The following is a 21,857-nucleotide window of genomic DNA, read 5'->3' as shown; positions in this document are numbered from 1 at the left end:
AAGCAAATCAGATAATTATTGTTTTCCTTTTTCTCTGAGGCTTCTCAGCTTCCCAGGAGAAAAATCCTGGGCGAAGGGATTTTTCCAGAAAATATGAAGTCCATATTGTGATGCTTTGGACTTCCCTGTGCCGGGGCAGGCATAAGACTCAATGATCCTTCTGGGCCCCTTCCAGCTCAGGATATTCTATGATTATATGAATGAAATATGAGTTGGAATTTATGTATGTAGAACTCCTAGAAGAATTTTGCTGGAAGAAAAGAGTGATTTGTGGCACATAGGTTAGCATGTCATCAAGATCCTGACTCATTAAAATGCAGTTTCATAGGACACTTTGCTCAGGTAAGGAAAAGTAGCTTAAAAAAGACAAGGCAGAACTATACTTTAGCAAAGCATGGTCTAAATCAAAGTGCAGCCTGAAACTTTAAAAAAGACTGGCAGGAAGATAAAGAACAGGGTGAAGACCCTGAGATAAGAAAAAAGGACAAAGAGAAATCCAGCAACATTTTCCAGTGTCTCGGAAGGGTATGAGGCAGAGAAACAAAAGATAACCATCAGCTTCTGAAAGTGTGCAAAAGGCACATCTCTGAGACCATCATGTGGTTGTCAATTTATAATCCCAGAGGGTGAGAAACAGGCTCAGCAGTTGGCATCCCTTGCTCTCTGGTCATACCAATTGCATATACACATCCTGGTGCTTGGGACAGAATGGCTGCGTTGGAAAAGTGCAACAGAGAAAGAACTAATGCCAAAGAAAAGTTCCTCTTGAACGAGGACCCCCAGCATGCTGAGTCTCTTGGGGCTTCCTGAAGAGGCTGTCCTCACACAGATCAGGGGGTCTAACCCTTGCTCGGTGAATTCCTGCCTGGTCTGCAGCAGGGTCACCACTAAGGGACTACAGAGGCCAATTCAGAAAATAATGGAATAATTAGGATAATTTAAATACTGAAAGCCTCCTAGGAATGAGCAAAGGCCATGGTTATGCATTGCATGCCAATGCTACTTAAGGTCATTTAGAAACAAGAACAGAAAATTTTTGTGACTCACAGTGAGCAAACAGCACTGTTTAAGCAAAAAGTCAAGCCTTAATGAGAATGGCTGAAGTCCTTAAAATGCCAGTCTGTCACATGGCATACAGTGAGATCCTTACTTGATATGTTTTAATAGGAGTGACTCTGTCAATAATCATCCTCTGCACCCTGGGAGTAATTTTACAGTTCTGACATTATGTGATTATTCAAATATAAAGTAGAATTTACACACTATTATCTCATTTGTGAGACTCATGTAACCTGAAAGCTGAGGAAAGTGAATACAAATTTCTGGCCAGTGCTATGCAGTTCTCATCTCCTGTATGTATCTATTTTTCATATAATGCATATAATTCTCCTTTAAAGAAAAGTTTTTTTGGAACTTATGCTCTTTATAATACCAGATAAAGTAAATCCATGATATTACCTCTGAATCAACTTGTTTGTGTTCTAAATCAAGTTTAGCTAAATTTTTCCATTGTTCGAATGACTTCATTTAAATGATCATGTTTTTATGTTTCTCTTGTAGTGGCTAAATGTATTTCTGTACAAATTTGTGACACAGACATGTCTATAGCTGTAAAAAGTATGCAGAGAAAATTTGTTTGATTATTGGCTGGTTTCAACGGACCACAAGTGAACCACATGTGAAAATGCATAAAATTATCTTATTCTTTTTATTCTTCATCTAATTTTGAAGAGATTTGGAACGAGAAATAAAAGAGCATGGAAAGCAGGATGTATGTCTGCAGGGAACAACTGTCATGCACACATGCATACAGCTGCTTTGGTTTTACCTTCTTTTGGGATTAGAGTCAATGTACCAATTTTTGGCTGTAAAAAGGTACATGTCTTGCCTCAGTAGCTGTCTAGGAATTTTGAGTAGTTAATGAATGAAGAGAAGCAGGTTCCTCTTAGGATGGCTCATCTCAGCTGACACCTTTCTGGAATGAGATGAATCACATCCCTTCTTCCACTTATGGTTAGAAAAAGAGCCCATAATACAAGGTGAGGTAAGATATTTACTTTTCAGACACCTAAAAATATGTGTATTGATTCCCTCCTTTGTCATTTAAAGTGATAAATCTGTCCTAGAAAATGAAAAGGACTTTTTTTCTCAGTTTAGCAAACTGGCAGCTGTACCTTATCAATGAGAAGGAGGAACTGAAAGATAGTGAACCTCAGGTGAAGGGAATTAATGGGGCACCATCAGAGACCGAGCTGTTAGTTCTGCTTCTGCTACAACCAGCCAGGTGAGCAGCACAAACACACCAATTAGTCGCTTTAGTTTCTTTATGTGTTAAAAGGCACAGTGAAAAGATAATATTATTGTACATTAACTTTGAGATGTCCAAGTGACAAGTGTTATTAGTAAAGCTAAGTGCAGCAGAAATCTTACTAACAAGTTGTAGGTGGTAGTACTTGTGAAGTATTAAGGGCTGGGTATTAACTCTCCAAGTTTTGTATCCCTATAACTCGTTCGTAAAGGAATTTAGTGATACATGTTAGACTTATTCTGCCCTAAGAAGCAGAGGTTCCATATGTGCTAGAAAAATGAGAGACATTAATAATTACCTGTTAGAACTAACTGTCATTTTTAACAGGAAGTTGAAAAACTGCAGGATTTCAGTTCTCAATAACTACTTGTTCTTCAGAGTGTAGTGATAAATGTAGGCACAAAGTTCATTTTTAGGAACATCTGATTAGCAACATTAATGATAGTCTAATTTTGGTGCTGTGTTCAGAGCAAAAAAGTTCTCTCATGATGCTGAGGCTGCTCAGCTCAGCCAAGATTGGAGATCCCAAAGTAGCCTTTCCTCAAAGCTCAAGCCGTCTTGCACAATCTGAGTTAGGAACCAAGAATCAAAAAAAACCCCTGATTTAGTTAAATGTGTTTTGTGAGTAGTTTTTATGAGTAGAATCAGAGAGATCTAATCAATCTAGTTATGAAAACTTGTGCACAGTCATATTTAAAAGTGCAGTTCAACTGGCTGCACTGGTTTTGATGGGATAGAGTGATTTCTTCCCACCTCACTGCAGGGGAGTGAGAGAAAGGCTGTGCTGCCTACCAGGGTAAAACCACACTTACAGAACTACAACAGGAATTAGAGAAAGGAAAGTGAGCTCCTGCAATGACTGTCATACATCTCAGTGAGAATGGTCCATGATACGCTACTAAAATTGTCTTAAAAATAATAATATAAAAAAAAATAAATTTCAAGTTAAATAATTTAAAATAATTAATACTCTTCCCAATACCTTAGAATGTAATTCTGTTGGTGTTTATGCATCTTCAACATACTTGTTACTGTCAGCTGAATTTTTTTATTAATATCTCTTTATACAAATTTGATCTGTAGTGCTTGATCAAAGAAGTAGCATTCTAACAAATAGGTTCATTGTAATAAATGTAGAATTCATGCATGACGAAAGAGCATTGCAAATAAATGATGCAAGATTACCCCCATAGTTTTGCCATTCTCTGTAAGGTTCTTTAAAAGAAATTTGAGTGCACAATTACTGAAGCTATTCTGTACATGCAAGATTGGATGGTGATTATCTGGCAGCTATATACCTAATCAACTTCTATGAACACTCACACACATACTGATTAGCAGCAGCTGCTATTTCTTCTCATTATCTACCCTAAAACAAATGATCTCTTACCAGCCAGTCCCTGTGTATTTATGTGTTTCTTATGATAACAATTAATGTACTGAAATCACCATGTAAGCACCCGGAAGACGGGCAAAACAAACTTATGATACCACATTCCTTGACTGATAGCTACAGTTGTAGAAATTAAATTTGTGCCGCTCCAGGGAAAGCAGTTTCCTCGTGGGAGAAGTCTCTGTTACCCCAAGCATGACAGCAAACACAAGAATGCCCTGCAAGGCCCAGCTTGCAGCTGATGACCACCCAAAGGAGGACAGGGCTGGTAGCTCAGGGCTCACTTTCAAGCCTCCTGAAGGCACATAGGAGTTTTTCTGCTGAAGCAACAGCATCAAAACTCCTAAGGAATAAAACTGCCTATGAGATGTGGTTTATGGTTTTGAGATGGGTCAAAAAGGTGAGAGCTGGGCTTGATGGAACTGGGTGATGGAAAGGTAGGAAAGGTGCTGGAAAGATGTGTCCCCAGCCCGAGTGCTCTGTGACAATGATGTGGTGCAGGTACTCGAGCTACTGCTCCTGGTTCTGCACAGCAACCAGAAACTGCTGCCCAAACAGGCAACCCCTTGTCCTGTAGCAACAATTGCAATAAACCTGTCTGCTTTGATGCTTTCAGAGTCTCCACTTAGCAACTACACTCTAGCCCTAAGACAAACTCTCCCTATTTCTTCAAACTTGTGTGTTTTAATGACATATCAAAACCACATTTAAACACTGAACTGTTACAAAATTGCCAGCATGGCATCCTCACATTAACTTCACTGGGTACTGCAGCAGCTTATTCTCCTTCAAATATATGCCCAAGTGAGATATTGAGCATTATTTTTTAAACTGCCAAGCATAAATGTTAAACTGGCATTTCATCTGTAGGCTCAAGCTCGAATGTATATTATGGGTCAACAAGGACAAAGGAGTTTGATCACTTCACTGCTTAATCTTTTGAGACTTCTTTCATTTCAGCAAAGTTATCGAATGTGTCTGAGTCTTTTTCCCAAGTGTCAAATATTAAAATTATTAGTGTAAAACATTGTACAAGATTAAAACACCATCTCTGTTTTTCTCACGTCAAACCATTAAATCTTCTTTCCCAGGCAAAAGGAGGAAAAATAGCTGCTGTAATTTACAGAACAAAAATTACATATTTTCTTTATTTTACAGAAAATTTAAGTAAAAGGAGCCTCCACTCAAAACTGAGCAACTGCATATGTGAAATATTGGGGATCAATTATGTAACAATAGGTAAAAATAAGGCAAAAATAAATGGAAGAAGTAAAAAAAATGCCAACTGAAACTGCAAATTCCCCCAAACACACTGAATACAATGAAAGAGTGAGTCACAAATGATATTGTATCCTTTAGAGATGAAAGTCTTTGAGCAATTTTTCTTTGGTGAAAAGTATGCAAGGAATTGCTAAATTGCCTATGAACTCATCCCATTTCAAAGGCATTTCTTTATCTTCACCACAACTAATAATTACTTTCTCTTAAAGTAACAAACAGATTAATTTGATTTTTTTAATAGATGAAAAAAAAACCCTCTATTGAATTATTGAATGATAATATCATAGAATGCTTTGGGTTTTAAGAGACCATTAAGATAACATAGTTCCCAACCCCCTGCCATGGGCAGGGACACTTTCCACTAGGCCAGGTTGCTCAAAGCCTCATCCAAACTGACCTTGATATATATACATTTTAAAGAAAACAATAAAAGTCCAATCCCTTTTTCCCTGTTCATTTCAGTGAATGGAAGCAATAGAAATACAATTTCTAATCTTTTTCCTTCTTTATCCTTTGCTTGGAGGCCTTCAGGAACACTCCTAATTCTACTGGATCTCTCTTCACAGGCAAATGAAATAACCAAACCCATAATGCATCCTGAAATCTGTAAATGTAAACTGCAGATGGAAAATTGGTTTCATTAAGAGATGCATCTCTTCAAAGCATGTAGTTTTACAAATTGGAATTAATCAAACTGACTATGACTTTACTTGTACCACTGAATTCAGTGACAGCTGAGCATAAAGCATGATGTTCAAATTGCAGTTCTAATACTAATGCTCATGTTCAGGCTAGGGATGATGCTACTGGGAGGGCAGGCTCAAACAAGCAAGAGGAGATAATGCATCCTGCAACATATATAAATATAATTCATCTATTCAGACATCACAGATAAATATGTTAAATTTATCGTATCTGGTGGCTCATCTGATACAAGAGATATACTCATATATATAGTATATATATAAGAGTATATATAAGTTTTGTTACCTGTTTTGCTTCCTGAAGAACATGACAAGCAAATAAGAGCTTTTTCAGGAATAACAATTATTTGCAGTATTACTCTTTATGGCAGTCATTGTAATAGTCCATAGTCTAACTCATTTTTTCTAATATACTCTGCAAGTGTACAAGTGAAATAAACTCCTTGGGCTAAATATTTTGTTGACATAGTCAACATTTCTACTGAAAGAGATAGCAATGTCCATGCAGCTGTAGCAGTAAACTTGCTTAAGGATGGTGTAGAATAATTTATGTGACTGACAGAATAGCTAGTTTAATTTCACCCATAAACAGATCAGAACACTTAGGTGCAGCAATTTAGTTTTATGTGTTGCTATATTGCTGCAATTGAGGAAGCTGTGAGATGACCCCAGTTCATAAATTTAAAGCCAGCAAATACAGAAATCTTGGTATTACCCATGGGGCTTATTAAGTCTTCACCTATAAAAAATGCATATTTCATCTGAAGATATGTGATTAAGGATGCTGAATGAGGAATTCTTCATGTGAAGCATTAACAAATATAGGGAGATAATTTTTTAGATGCCTTGAAAAGAATTCCTGTAAAACACATTCAGAATTTGGGAGCTGGGGGCTGTCCATTAGGTGGCACCAAATTTTTCCATATCTATGAAGAGTGTAGGCAACAGGGAAGTGTTTATCTGCTGTAGCTGTCAGGTGCTCTCCTAGCTAGTGTCCATTCAGAGACAGAACCTCTGAGGCAGCATTGCAGCCCATCCATGTGCACCATTGAAGGGTATTCATCCAGATAGAGCAGTGTGTGCTTCATGCTATCTGCAGTAAAGCTGTTTTTATCATATCTACCAGTCTGCCTGCATCATATTCAACAAGGATCACTGTCATGCTTGAAGGTGTTTTCAGTTCCTTCCTTGGATCTTCACTCCTTCCAGAACAGTGGGAAGTGTTTTTCTTGTCTCATGTTCTCTACAGCTGTTGAATCAGAAGAAAGCCCCTGTTTTGTAACTAATCAGTCAGCTTCTACTGTGTGAATTGCAGAGGTATTACTATCACTGAGATAGGCTGATACTTCTAAGAATAGTACAGTGGTCTGTGAATAAGATGATGAAAGATTTATCTTTTCTTTCTTTAGTACTGTCTAAGATTAAAACTGTTTCTACCTCCCCATTAAGCAGCAGTCATGAAAGTACTTTCCTAGAATTTTGATTCATTTTATCCTCTCTTTCACACACTCAGAAACTCTCAGTTCTTTCTATTCAGACCCATCTGAAAAGTACAATCAGTTAATGTAATACATAACTTTGCTTTAGTTAGACATAAGTCAATCCTTATTTCTACTTAGCAGTTCCAAAGCTGTCTGCATGAGCAGCAAATGTATGAATTATATGGATTGATTCCACTTCACCCACACTATGACAGAACTCATTTAGCAAGTGTAGAGCTCACTCCATGATGAGCGTTGCCTGGAATGACTAATTTCCTTTTACTGTCATCTTAAAGGTTAATTTCATGGGGTGCTGTTCAGCACATTATCTAGTAATTAGGAAATAATGAAACCCTCTGTTCATTGGGGTGACTGGTCAGCATCTGCAAATGGCCCTGTCATTGCACATGGGCAGGTAAATGGCACTCATCATTCCCATGAAAATACATTCTGTTATTGAACATACATCATGAATATAAATTATGAACATGGGAGCTTGTTTTTCACCACACTGTTTTCCTCTGTTTTTAGCTTTCATTTCCTTTAAACAGATCATGCTAATGCCCTTTTTCTCTCCTTCCTGCTCTTTTTCACCTTTTGCCTGCCCATAAAGTGCAGCCTAACCTTCCAACACAGGCCTGTTCCATATTTATTGTGCATTTTGCAATGCAGTCTGAGTGCACAGGAGCAGTATACAGGTTCACAGGGCTGGGTTGAAGCAACTTGGGCGCTGCTGTACAATACAGCAGCTATTAGCATTCTTCTGGCTCTGATGAGAAGTGCTCAGAAAGAGGAATTGCCTCTGAAAGTTGAACCCTCATGGAACAGAGCTTATGGGCAGTACCAAAACTAATGCTGCTTCTCTGGGTATCTTTAAAGGCTGTTCCAGACATGCTTCCTCCTGATGTGAGCTGTTTGGAATGGAAAGTTAGCACATGAGCATGCAAAAAGATTGCAAATATTTTCCCTGTGTCTTTAATTTGAGTTTCTTTTAGTAGATGTGTATCACTGTGTCTCTACTCTATCCTTACTCGCCTCTTAGCAAAAAAATTATGAAAAGGAAAGAAAACCAAATCAAGCCAACAGAAAATCCTTCACTCTTCCAGAGACTTAGGAAGCACTCAACAGAAAATCCTTCACTCTTCCAGAGTACAAACTCTGGAAGTACTCTTCCAGAGTACTCTACTAGTACAAACACTACTACAGGATGATTGTTCTTTATTATCAAATTACCTGTATAATCTTGAAGGCCTTATGGACTTTTTAAGATTTAATACTTCTTAGTTATTGACATGCCCTTTTGGTTTAGCAGCAATGAGTCTCCAGGGAAAGGTACCTTACAGTCAAAATTCATAGGTATATGAATAATATTACATAGGTAAGTGGATCTTCAGTGGAATTCTTCTTGGCATTCAGAAGTAGGCTTAGAGCTGTAGCCTATTATTCTGTGTCTTTCTACAAACTTCACTAAAATTGCAAATAACTTTTTCCTTTACTTCCATACTATCAAAAGGCAGACACTTTTCTCCCAGCTTTTCCATGTGAAGTCTTACTATTACTCAAAAATCCAATTTAAGATCTGAATGAAAGTATAGAGTTCTTCTATACATTTTATTTTGGACTGACAGTGCTGACTTCCAAAGAGAAGGAATTTTCCCATGTTATAAATGTAGGAATAAGGTACTTACTAGACACAAAAGATTTGTGACATAGCAGTACACTAATGAATAATCCCCTTTGTTAATGTAATATATCAATAAAAGAAAAATCACTAGGAATGAGTATCGCAGTTCTATGACTGGAGCATTTCATGGTTCCATTGGAAATAATTCTTAAGAAAGCTCCTTTTTTCATAACTACATAGTCTGGGGAATAACAGAAACACGTGCAATAATGCCAGGGGAAAATGTACATGGGATCAAGAAAAGGTGTTGCACTTCTGCATAATATTAAGACATAAAAGTACAGTTCCCAGAAAGTATCTGAATAATAACTTAGGCCTTATAATTTGGAAGATGGACTAGTTGAAAATCAGAAAGCAAGGTCCAAGTAAAAACAAAATGGTCCCAACCACTTGTTTTTAATGAAATTCAATAGTAAGCACCATTTCAGACTCAGCTCTCCTTAGAAGCAGAAGTATCTGAGCAACTCAACATCATCTATATTGGGGAAGGACCAGAACTGAGGTTTCTTGTTCCCTTAGCAGGTACTGAACCACTGCATTTCCACATAAAAGCAGTCAGGATCAGGTGCACCATATATGAGTTGGAAATATTCTACATGTTTCAAATGCAGTGTGAACCGCTGCACAGATGCTGTGTCCTTCCAGACTTAAGCAGAGCTCAGACCCTGGAGAACATAGCTGCTACCTACCCATGTCTGCCAGACATCAAGGTTGGCTGTCTGAAATCTCTTTGCCTTCAAGTGTTTTACATTTTATATTCTAGTTTGATTCTGTGAAGGAAAATGTCAGTACATGCTGACCCAAAAATGCTCATTCCACCACATACCATTCATGAAATTTGATCTCCAATATGCAGAGGAAATAGCTATACTATAAATTTTTGTCATCTTACTGACTTGAATGAAACTGTTTGAAAATCCTTGCATTTTCTAATCAATTAGATCCCCCTCAACCACCCCAATAATGACTAATTCAGTTTTTCCAGAAGTGATAATATTTAACTACCTAAAAAAAAATGTTTGAAAAGTTGCCTAGAACATATTAATGTACCTATAAGGTAACTTCACAAGTTCTCAAATGAACCATCTTTTTTAACATTACATTATTAACAATTCTTCATAATGATTCTTTTGGTCTTGGAAGAATTTGCACACACTTACCTAGAAAGTATTTTGAAATAACAAGTGACTAAAGAAATTCTGCTTCCTGCAGTACCCAGTTCACAGGCAGAAAAATGCACTCTCTATAATCCTGTTTGCTGCTGAGAACTATGGTTTGCAAACAACCCATAGCCTGCCCTGAGAGGCACTGACAGGGGCTGTCTGTCCACCTGCAGAACAAACCCTGAGTGGAGACAATTCACCTTGGGCCCTGAACCTTTGCTATGTTTTACATCAGTATAGCATTCCACAGAGTGGCCAGGTTAGCCTAATATTCCTGGAGATTCAGATTTCAGGAATGGTATTGAAGGTTAAAATTGCTACATGTAAACACAGGATATTTTAATACACTTTTAGGAATCCAGTGGCAGGAATAATTCTCTATAAGGACATAGCTTTATTTAACCTGTACTTTAAGATGACCCTCACTTTGATTTCACTAGATTTTTTTTTACTGCAATCACATCAAACTGCTAGTCTGCAAGTTCGAGCCCACAGTAATCTGCACAATAGGAAATGGAATTAGAGTATTTTTAGCTTCCCAGTTCACTGGGAAGTCACTACCAAACAACACAGCTCAGTGGTTATGCAAAACAAAAGGCTTTTTCACTCTGTAGTAAGATGTTTTTCTGGAATGCCCATGTATGTGAGCCCAAATAGATCTTGTCCCTTATAAACATCAAACAAAAATGTCCTGATTTTGTTTTATGAGATGTGGCCCAACATGCCTAAGGTAAGCCTGTAGAGTCTGAATTTTAGGCTTTTAGTGAGACAGTTCACCTAAAAGAAATACCTATCTCCCTCACAGTGAATGGAGATGGGAAGGTGCCTTTGATGGCTTTCACTGGTGAGACAAATTGGCCTCAGTTTAGGCTCTGAAGGATTTGCATTTGCCTGGTTTCTTTGTAAATCTACTGCACAGAAGCTGGTCCTTGAAAAAAGAAGACAAGAACCAGAGCAATACAGGCACGTATCTTTGGTGCTCCAGGCTGAAATTCAAGTCCCTGTTATCAGTCTCAGCAAGCAGCTAGGCAAAGGGGCAGGCACAGTGGTTTTATGTCTCTGCTTGTGCTATTTGCTATCAGGTATAACATGATCTATAAATATCTATTTTAGCAATCCCAGACAGACTGCCTGTGTTTGACTAAAGATGGTACTTTATCCCTGAATATCTTGGAAGCAGTAATCAAACCCATCTTCTCTCCAGCATTGCCCAAACCAGAAAAGCCACAGACCTCTTGCCACCTCTGCCAGTGTGCATTGGGAGTACTGACACAGGAAATGCACCTGCATCTTCCAAGGAAAACACATCCACTTGATTTTAATACAGTATCTTAAGAATAGTGAAAGAAGGAATTAACTCTTCTATGGAGACAAATGAGCCTTAAAAGTACTCGCAGTGTCAGAATACAGCAGAAGCAGAGTAAGTATTCAAGAGTAAGACACAAAGACTGGGACCACTTGGATGGGTGGTATCTGTCAATGTCAGAGGAAGAACCACAAAGCACCTGTGATGTGTGTGATCCCAGAGGACAGCAGAAAATTGCACAGTGCCAGCAGGAGCCAAGAAAGCTCTGTGGGCAGCCTGATGACAACGCTGCCTGCTGCTCTACCTGCTGTGCTCAGAGAAACAAGGCTTCAGGCACATTCTCTGGAAGCATGGATGGTGCTTTCCAAGAAGTGGATATTCTTTCTAACAGGAACTGTTCACCAAGGTCCTGAAAAATAACTGCTGCCAAAAGCTGTGCATTTGGAAATTACTAACTGCATAGCTCCACATAAGTACTTTACAATAGCTAGTAATAGTTTCTGATACAATCTTGGTGGAGTGTTATTGAAAGCTAGTTATGACATCAATGGCATTTACCAGTGACCTTCCACAATTTGTATTTAAATCATCTGATGAGTGTTTTTCTCATGACCTTTGTGATGGTTCTTCACTTCATTAGCTCTGGAATATCTAGTGACTGTATTTGCCTCTTCCCTCTGATTGAAGCATCCGGGTTATTTTTCTTGTTTCCATAAATCAGACTTATCTATTTAAGACTTAAAAAACCCCTACCCACAATGGTGTTTTGATAAAATTATTTCTTTGTTACTAGGAATCCAAGTTCCTTGTGCAATTTGTATAATATGCTTTTTCTGGCAAAATTGATTTTCATCAATAATTAATTGCTCAGGTTATTTTCAGAGTTGTTGATCATAAAGAAGGTATAAACTATAGTATTTTATATGGTACATAGCAAGATTAAATGCAAGAGTGAAAAAACTGGTAGCTGGCATTATGCAAGGGGCCATATTTTTATTGGTCATGATATGTTTCCATTTAATGCTTCTTTCCCATAGCTTTATTTATAAGTACACCTTAAGTTTCACCTTCTGCTTTAGATTAAGATCCTAAAAGCTCAGTCCTTACAGCTGCTTAACTACTTCCTAGATGCTAATTACTCTCTAACATCACTTAAGTGATTATTTTTGTTGCAGAAAAATCAAATATACAGAAATTACATTCTGAGCAGAAACATTACAAACTCATATTACCTGTTTTATCTCATTGAAACTAATATTTTAAGTATATCAGAAGTTTTCTAATCAAGTATGCTTGTAGAACACCAATTATATCATTCTGACAACATAAGATTAAAATTCCTTAAACTATATCTTCTATATTTTCTAAAGCAGGGGAAAGTGCTATTTTCTAAGTGTGTTTCAACCACCACAAAAGAGATTTAGTAAATAAAGCTGTGCTTTAGTAAATAAAACAGTGTTAGAGTAACCAGCTCTCAATACATTTCCAAGTCAATTGTTTATACTGCAATTATTTCTACTTTCACTTCTTTCTATAAGTGCCACACAAGTACTGAAACAATTCTCATTTTTTTCTGATAATTCTCATTTCTTTCTCATATCTCAGCAAAAGACCAAACAAAACTCTTGGAGCAGCTCAACTCCTGCCATATTAAGAATGGAATTGAGACCACTGTCAGTGGGACAGCACAGGGAACAGCCAAACCAGTGTGATGAAGATTTGTGCTTTTTTTTCATTCTGGCAAATACTAGGTTAATTCCAACATGTTAAGTGATACACTTTGGCAAGGTGTCCTTTCTACTAACTTAATTTCCTTTAAAAATTAATTTTAAAATATTTAAAGTAATATTTTAATATATTGAATGTCCATTGCCATGCTTAACAACAATAATCCTATACCTTTGATTGTTACCTATGAAAAAGAACTACAAGGCAGAGCAAAATACATGGATGAGAAGAGCACAACTACATAAGTTATAATTTACAGCTGAGGGAGGGCATTTTGGTTTTTTTTTTTTTTTTTAGATTATGTCCTTTCTAAAGAGCTGTAGGGCAAAGCTTACAACCAAACAATGGCACTGCCTGTTATTGGATTACCTGTATAGGTTGGATATTAGGAAAAAGTTTTTTACTGAAAGAGTGATAAAGTACCAGAATGGCCTGCCCAGGGAAGTGGTGGAGTCCATCCCTGGATGTGTTTATAAAAGGACTGGATGTGGCACTGGGTGTCATGGTTTAGTTGAGGTGTTGGGGCATGGGTTGAACTCGATGATTTTGAAGATCTCTTCTGACCTTGTGATTCTGTGATTTATTTTGTGCACATTATCTTTGAGAAAGCCAGTTTCTGCTGAGACAGAGAAACCTGAGCCTGTAGCCCAGGGGATATGCTCAAAGCAAGCTCTCTTCTCTTCTGACCCAACAGAATAAGCATGGACAGCAAAATAGATCACCAAGTCTAACACTCAGAGAATAGGGTAAAGCTGATATTTTTTCCCAATGTAGTGATAGATTAAAGCAGTCAAACTGCAAAATGGAAGTGCAGGATGGAAAGATTATTACTGTTCATTTAAGACTTGTATCCAGTTTTCTGAGAATTATTCTTTCCCTTCTTGTGTTCCTTTTAATTTCGTTTCATCATTTTCCAGCTTCATCATGCCATCTACTTTTTGCCAGAAATGTAATTATCAGAGGGACTCAAGAAGGGATGCTGGCTCTTCACTATCTTTGCTTCATGGGGACTGTAAAATCTCTTTTCATTGTGATGCTCCAATCAATGTTTCCAATTTTAGCTGTCTAAACAGCAAGCAGTGCTCACTACAGTATTTTAAAACTCGGGAAGACCTGGTTTCTATTGCACTTCCCACCAATAAATGACCAGCCAGTGACCGATAAAAGATCAGCCAGAGTTACGCTTGTGCTCATCTATAACTCAGGGATAAGAGGGAAGTGTGACAAGGGTAGAGAGAAGGACGGTGACTTACTGCTTCTGTTCTGGTTTTCCAGCTATTTAGGTGCCCATGACCATTCCAGTCACACTGCATTTTCCAAGAAACATGCAAAGCACGTCTGTGATACGACAAGAGACAGCTTTGATAAGATGGACAGCCATTACACCTGTACTGCCTTTGCAAAAGACCTTCTGAAACAGTCTGGCCTTGCTTTTCAGCACTTGGTGTTATCCAAAGTAGCCCAAAAAAGTATCAAAGAACTTGTTAACATAAAATCTATTAACATTTTCTTTATAATCCCTTCATGGACTGGTCAGTAATCCCATTGCCTCCCACTGTCCTTCTGAGAGGACTTGAAAGAAATCATGTGTTTCCAATGCCAGTAAATAACAAGCTTTAAGAAGACAAGGACTTAAAAACTTGAAAAGCTATGATTAAAAATTTATGATCTGAAAACACATGAAGGGATGTGTTTTCATGGGCATGGCTGAAGTGAAACAGATTCTGGAAGCTACCTAGTTGTCACTTTTAACTGGAGGAGTGAGAAGGCTACCTGTATTCAAAGATGTCATTGCTCAGAATTCAGGAAAATCTTTAAAGGTTAAACAACACTTCTAATATTCCAGTAGCCTCTACCCAATATTGATTATGGCCAGATTAATCTTATTTATACTAGGCAACCAAAGTGCAGTTAATCATCTCCCCACATTGGCCATCTCCTCTCTAGTTTGTTCATTAGCCTTATTTACATTCTCCTCTGAGGAAGAACTGTAGATAGTATAAATACACTTTTTCTCCATTTAATGCAGACTTCTTTGTGCATGAGGAGTTGCTTAAACACCATGAACATGTTGGCTGTCTTTCAGCTTCCATGTGCAGCCTTCCCCAGATTCAAAATTTCTACCAAGGGCTCTCATATTTCTTAGTCTCTCATATTTTACTCTAATTTCTGGGTGGTCAGCTGATTGCTATTTTGTAGTAGATTTTTACCTAACAATGCAGCTGCTCTCTTTATCATCATATGTAAGTCCTTATGCCTTTATAATAATTTTCCTTTTGATTAACTGCCTGTTCTGGAAATAATGAAGAGCTGTGCTAGCCATACTTGAACACATATAGAAAAGAGTCCCACTGAACCCTGACTTTTTCTTCTCTGCCTTTGAAGAATCTCTCAGTATACATCCTTCCATTATGAAGTGTGATGCTTGAAGTGAACTAGGTGAGAAGCCAAAGTCCACACCATGGGTGGGAGCTGTAGAGCATTCTGGTTAAGGCAGGGCTCTGACAGGGCTTCTTGGGTCTGCTTTTTTCTGTGAACTGAAGGTGGGGAGCTAGACTGCTCTCTGATGGAGGTTATCCAAATAGCTCTTTTCTCCTTTCCCCTCTCATATTTTGATTTGGATGGAAATCACTTCCCACTGGTCTAGATGTGGCCCTCTATTGCCAGGAGCAGCATGTTGTTTGACACACCCTGTTCATCTCATATGTCAGTTTGGTGTGGAAAGTTGCTTGGTGACAAGCAGTGTACATGTTCTCTCTACTGGCTCCAGATTTGTGGGAAAGTATTTTTGCTGACACTGTGGCTATGGTCTGTGGATCCCAGAGGTCATAAGCTGTGCCATCCCATGAAAATCCAAAGGAAGGCTCTAAGTCTCAATCTGAGGAATGATTCTAGTGTTATTTGACCCCATATTAGGGTTTTAGAGAGAGTGAGCTCTGTATCAAAAGTCTTCTTACAGAAGAAAATTGTGACAATTGAATATATAAGAATATGTATGAACTTTATGCATGAGGGGAAAAGAAACATGAATAAATAGGGATAAGAGGAAATAGGGAGACCTCAATTTAATTTCCTGAAGGCATCTTAAAGTTCTGAGTTTGCAGTTTTCTAAAGATGAAAGAGATCTCTGGCATTCCCAAAGACCCACTCATTTAAAATACTTTCCTGGGGGAAACCAGCCATGTGGCCTGGGAAACTTTCAGCCTTCAATTAAAGGCAATCAACAAATTTAGAAAAGTTGAGCATCTCTTTCTTAGCAGGTGAATCAAATCCTAAAAGGTGCTGAGCACCTTTAAGAACTTATCCTCAATATTTAGACTTTGATGCTGAGGATATTGTATGTGCTTTTACCTACTCTTGAAGGCAGGTGGCTCTGACAGGACCCTTACAGTGTTTTCATGAGCAATGTTTCTTGCATCCTGAGAAGAGTAATTATTAATTTAGATCAAAACAAGTGCTGAAGGATTGGACTGAGAGGAGGGCACCATTAATTAAGATCATATCTAAGATGGAACTCTCCAACAGCAGTGCAGTTTCTCTGCCCTGACCTACTTAACAGCTTTAACAGCTCTCATTATCTTTCAGTATCTTATGTCTATCAGGTAGTTTTTCTTTCAGGAAGTTCTATTTCTGTATTTTTCATGACAAGATTTTTTGTCTTCACTATATATGATTTTCCTATTTTTAAGCTTGAGAAGGTATATTTTAAATGATCCATACATATTAAAAATAGACATGCACACATAAGGGCTCAGGACAGGTTAAGAGAAGTCTGACTAATGCTGCTGAGTGAGATATAAGCAAAGGCAGTAAGATCACCACAAATCAAGTTCACCATAAGTTTTTTACCATGCTAGTTTACCAGAATTTCTAGAAGACTGGAAAGTCAGGGAATGTCTTCATCTCAGTGAGCATCAGATGACCTAACCATTGCAATACAGCTTGTCTGGCTTGAAACCTTGGAGTAAAGACACCTGTTGTTATCAGTTCCCAGGTTCTCTACTCAGCCTATTGAAACGGTCCAATCAGAAAACTGGAATGCTGAGGGCATCCAGAAAACTTGTAAGAGTAGGAAACACACATAAACATTTCATTTCTGCTCCTTACTCTATGTTCTTCTGTTTCTGAAAAATGCTGGCTGAAATGCCACTCACTCAGTGGATTCACCAGGTGGAATAGAACTGAACTGTTTCTGTCAACACGAGGGGGAGCACAGACACATCTATCAAATTGACACAGTCCTTGCACTTGATGAGCTCGGTGGAATGAGTCTTCCACCTCCAGTTTTTGTTACGCCAGTGAGTGATGAATCAGAGATATTTTTGACATTTGAAAGCAATTCAAGGTGAGAGAACCGAGAAGAGTGGTATTTGCCAGTCAGAACTATAAATAATTTTTTCAGCACTAAGACTCCTCCAAATCTTTTTAAATAGGCTAAAATTTTATGTTATTCCCTAAGGATAGGAATGCTATCTCTGTGTCATTTATTTATATGCAGTCATACAGAGAACAGGTAGGAGTTTGTCTTCCTTCATACCCACAATAAATCCATCCTTGTTTCTTGTGCTATTGGTAGGATTTTCAGACTTGACCCAGTGTTTTTAGAATTAGAGGAGTTAATTAAGTTGATGGGATTTTTCAGAGTGATTCATGTTCTTAGAAAGGCTAATGAGTCAAGATACTAACTTGTAGTGACATTAGTATATGTTTACTTGATGGCTGTTTATACTCTTAACTTGTAGTCACACAGCATTTAATCAGGAAAAGTGACTCATGATTACTGAAAAAAAAAAGTAATGCATTTACAGATAATGACATACAAAGTTTTCTTTATTTCTTCTCTCTGTGAAAAAATAAATAACTTTAAAAGGAAACAGCAAATAACTTGAAAAAGGAAAGAAGGCCAGCTTCTGTTTTCAGAGATGTCGGTAAGATTAGCAGTCTGGCTGGATTTACACAGATCAATATGAGAATGATTGAAGACATCAGTGGATTTTAGCTCTTCTGAGGGGTAGAGGTTAAATGGGCACCAGCCATATTTCCACTAAGCCAACCACAACTCACAGTGAAGTAGAAAAAATTCTTTGTTGATCCCTGATAGCCGTCTAAAGTAACATAAAAAGTAAACTAGATATAAAGGCAAGACCTAAAGGTGACCAACGGTGAGAGGAAATGTTTGTCTTGTATGTCATAGTCAAAGTGCATTCATTTTTTCTCTCTAAGAGAACATTTAACACATCAATACTGAAACATATTCTGAGACATTGTGTAGACAAATTCTACAGATGAAATATAGGGATTTTGATGGAGTTGATTTATACCAACTTATCCAAGTCTAGGATACTTTTATAAAGGTTGGATGAGAAACACGACTGAACATATGATGGGAGAACGAAACAAAGGAATAAACATTTTACTGTCATATTCATCTTCCTATAAAATAGAAATAAACCTTCAAAATATATTATGTGAACAGATTAAAAAGTAAATTTCTATGTCATATTTCTCCTGTAGTTATTGTAAATTCAGGATGTTCTTCATCACTGCTGAAATTAACCAAATATGGTGACTAAAGAACTGTTTTAAACTTCAATTTCCAGAAAATTTCCTGGCAAAATAAACCAAAAAAATTACAGATAATTCCAATCTGTAACTGCTCATTCTCTTTCTTGAAATGTCCAGTCTTGGGGAAATATTGAATAACCACATTTTCCTCTTTACTTGCTTGGTACTGAAACAAAGCATGTGTGATCTAGCACAGCTATGAAAGACCTACTTATTTGTACAGAGGGAGCCAAAACAAATACTTGCTTCAAAACACACAAAATTAAGGTCAATTCTTTCATCATTCATGCACAAAAAATAACACTATTCTATCATTTGATGAGTGAGATACTACCCATTAAAAATGAATATCAGGATCAACTGCATAGGCCAAAAATAAATATATTTCTTTTTAATTTTCTGTTTAATTTCAGTGTACAATGGGGTTTGTGTCCCTTTGGGTTTTTGGGTTTTGGTTTTGTTTTTTTTTTTTCTTTTTTTTTTTTGGTTTGTTTTTGTTTTTGTTTTTGTTTTTGTTTTGTTTTTTGTTTTTGTTTTTTTTTTAATATCATTAACATTTTGGCAAAGAAAACACCAAGGATGAAAAAAGCTGCAGGGTGAATGCAGGTGACACTGTTTTGTAATATCCACAGAATAATTAAACTATTCCTTATAAATACATTCTTTAATCATTTTCTGCCTGCAAAGTGCTTTTGATTAAATCATGATTTTTTTGCTTGTTTACCATTCAGAAAACTTATGTGAATTGAATTCTGCCTGGAATAACTATTCTTCCTACTTTTCTTCTTTTGTTATTTTTCCCTAAGTACATACTTTTATTTAAGAAAAAGAAAAAAAAAGTTTAATGAGTTGGACACAAATGTGCTCTTTTCTGTCTATGGGCAGACTGACACTTCTGGTGCATACGGATTTGTAGAAGGGAACTAGAAAATAGCTATAAAAAGATAAAGTTATAAAAAGAAGGTGGCATTCACGTAATCACAGAAATAAATTGTTAGACAGAATGATCACATTGCAATAATCCTAGAAAATGTATTGATAATGAAGTTATCACTCCACTTAGCTTTGGTAGCCTAAAGGATGATATGAAGTTGAATGCAGTTTTCTGAAAGCCAATTAAAGGAGGAAGAAACTTCCAGTTCTTGAAACAGAGGTCTAAGGTGAAATAACTGCTTTTCTGTGGATACTTGTTTTTCTCTGTTGCCTGTTGGGGCAGGTTGGATGGTTACCTTAAATTGGACAGCTAACATTAGGTATGACTTATAGGGGACTAAGAAAGAAAGTTAGTGCATGTAAGTGGGAGACAACTGGATCTGTTTTACCTGTGCAACTAAGAAATATAAGTAATTTCAAATGGAAATTAAGTAATATAAGAAATAAAACTAAGAAATAAAAGTAATTTCAAACAAGGATACTTAGATGATCAAGATTAAAGGTTAAAGATCTTCAAAACCCATGTCCATGATATAGGCTGATGACATGTGACCATGAAGACATCATGCTGACACATATTACTGAAGACAAATCCTAATAACGCTCATTGTGGCAACTTTCCTTGGCCATAGAAGCCATAAAATCACTTTCCATCAGGCCTTTTCTGCTTTAAGCATCATGGAGGTGTAGGTCTCATTCCTTGCAGAAGATTGCATCCATTGCGCAAGAGAAAATGTGTGTTATAAATAATCATAACAAACTCCCAACAGTGCCATGGCTTCATCTTTTAATAATGCATTTATCTTACCTTCTATAAGCTTCCCTGTCTGCTCTGCATTGCCCCCAGGCAAGATCTTGGCAATGTAAGCTCCAATTTCCCCACTGCTTCCTGGAATTTCTTTCCCACCTACAACTCGGATTCCTAGTCCGTTGCCTGTGATCAAAAGAAAGAGAAAACTTTGAACAGAAATGAAGCAATGAATAATTCACTGGAAGGAAAGGAAGAGAACAAGTCATCAGAGGCTAGTGAAGATGTCCCAGATAACTTCTGTCTGTAGTTGGAAGATCAGGGTTAACTGCAGTCACATCTGATGCTCTTCTAAAGACTTAAATTTGGGAAGATCTTCTTGAGCAGCTACTGCATGACTGACATAACACAAACAACTGAGTTATTAAAAATTACATTGAAGCTTATCCTATCTTCTTCTGACAATCTATTTGCAATATTTATAAATTGAATTAAATTGCTGGAAATTCATCTGAAGTGTGGATTCAAAGGATAGCTTTATCATATGCCTACAACATGCATGCAATTTAGCTGAGAAATTATAATATCTGAGCTTTTAGAATCACATAATTATGGAGACATTGACAGAGATCCTTGAGCTTGCTCTTTCAAGCAGCAAAGCATGTGCATTTACATGAACCTATATTTGGCAAATGCTATTACTTTTCCTAAATATTTGCTTTTAATTGACATCTTTCACATCAAAGGATGTGCAAATTAATGGTGGCAAAAGCATACAATAACTCTGTGTAAAGCATCATTAAAACACATATTTTCTTCCTTTTAAAAGAAGTAGAGAGATAAACACATTTTCATCACTCATTGTTTCAGCTGGAGAGAAGCAGATCACTAGCCTCTGTACAAAATAATAAAGGGGAAAACAAAAGCTTAAAATATAAAGTAATAAAATAAAATAATCTTATACATTGCAAATTTTTCATGTTATTTTTCTCTTAAAAAAAACCACAACAAAACCCAAAACTTCCTAATTAAACTACTAGTTGAACTTCTTTTTCTTTGAAGAAAATTCCATATGAGATGATTTACACTTTGGTCTGAGAATTAAAAGGCTGATTTACCCATGTTTATTGTAATGGCTAAACAAAATATTTTTCAATTGATTAATTTCGTAAGCCAAACCTGCTGGATGATTAGACTAATGTAGAAAGGTCACCACACCACCAAAGCAAAGCTTTGTCTTTTTAGATTAAGGCTTTTCCTTTTCATAATGCTATTAGTGTTTCATAAGTCAGCCCTGAGTTTCTTTAAGTACAAGGATTACCACATTGCATTTCTGACAGAAAAAAATTTTCCACTGGTTTTTCTATCCCAGTTTAGCTAAATCTATATACTTTTTGCCTCAGCTTTCCTCATAATTAGATATTTTCCAAATATTTTCTTTTAGGAGAGTGATTTTTCCGTTTAATTGGAACAAACTGTGTTAATATTTTAAGTTAAGTACCTTTTTTCAGTGCAAATTGGAACTTTTGCACTGGTAGGTAAAGTATATTTTTCCTAATTTGA

The 21,857-nt window shown here is 36.9% G+C and overlaps 1 protein-coding gene across 1 annotated transcript in view; it reads right to left on the bottom strand.

Moving 5' to 3' along the window:
• The window catches only part of PCLO (piccolo presynaptic cytomatrix protein), a 347,313-nt gene that overhangs the window by 92,292 nt on the left and 233,164 nt on the right, over positions 1-21,857 (bottom strand). The window contains exon 13 of the mRNA XM_031063010.1: positions 20,355-20,480. Coding sequence (XP_030918870.1) covers positions 20,355-20,480 — 126 coding nt within the window. The remainder of the gene's footprint in view (positions 1-20,354; positions 20,481-21,857) is intronic.

The sequence above is a fragment of the Geospiza fortis genome, unplaced genomic scaffold (genome assembly GCF_000277835.1).
Source record: "Geospiza fortis unplaced genomic scaffold, GeoFor_1.0 scaffold732, whole genome shotgun sequence".
Lineage (NCBI taxonomy): Eukaryota > Metazoa > Chordata > Aves > Passeriformes > Thraupidae > Geospiza > Geospiza fortis.
This window is presented reverse-complemented; position numbering and strand designations above follow the sequence as displayed.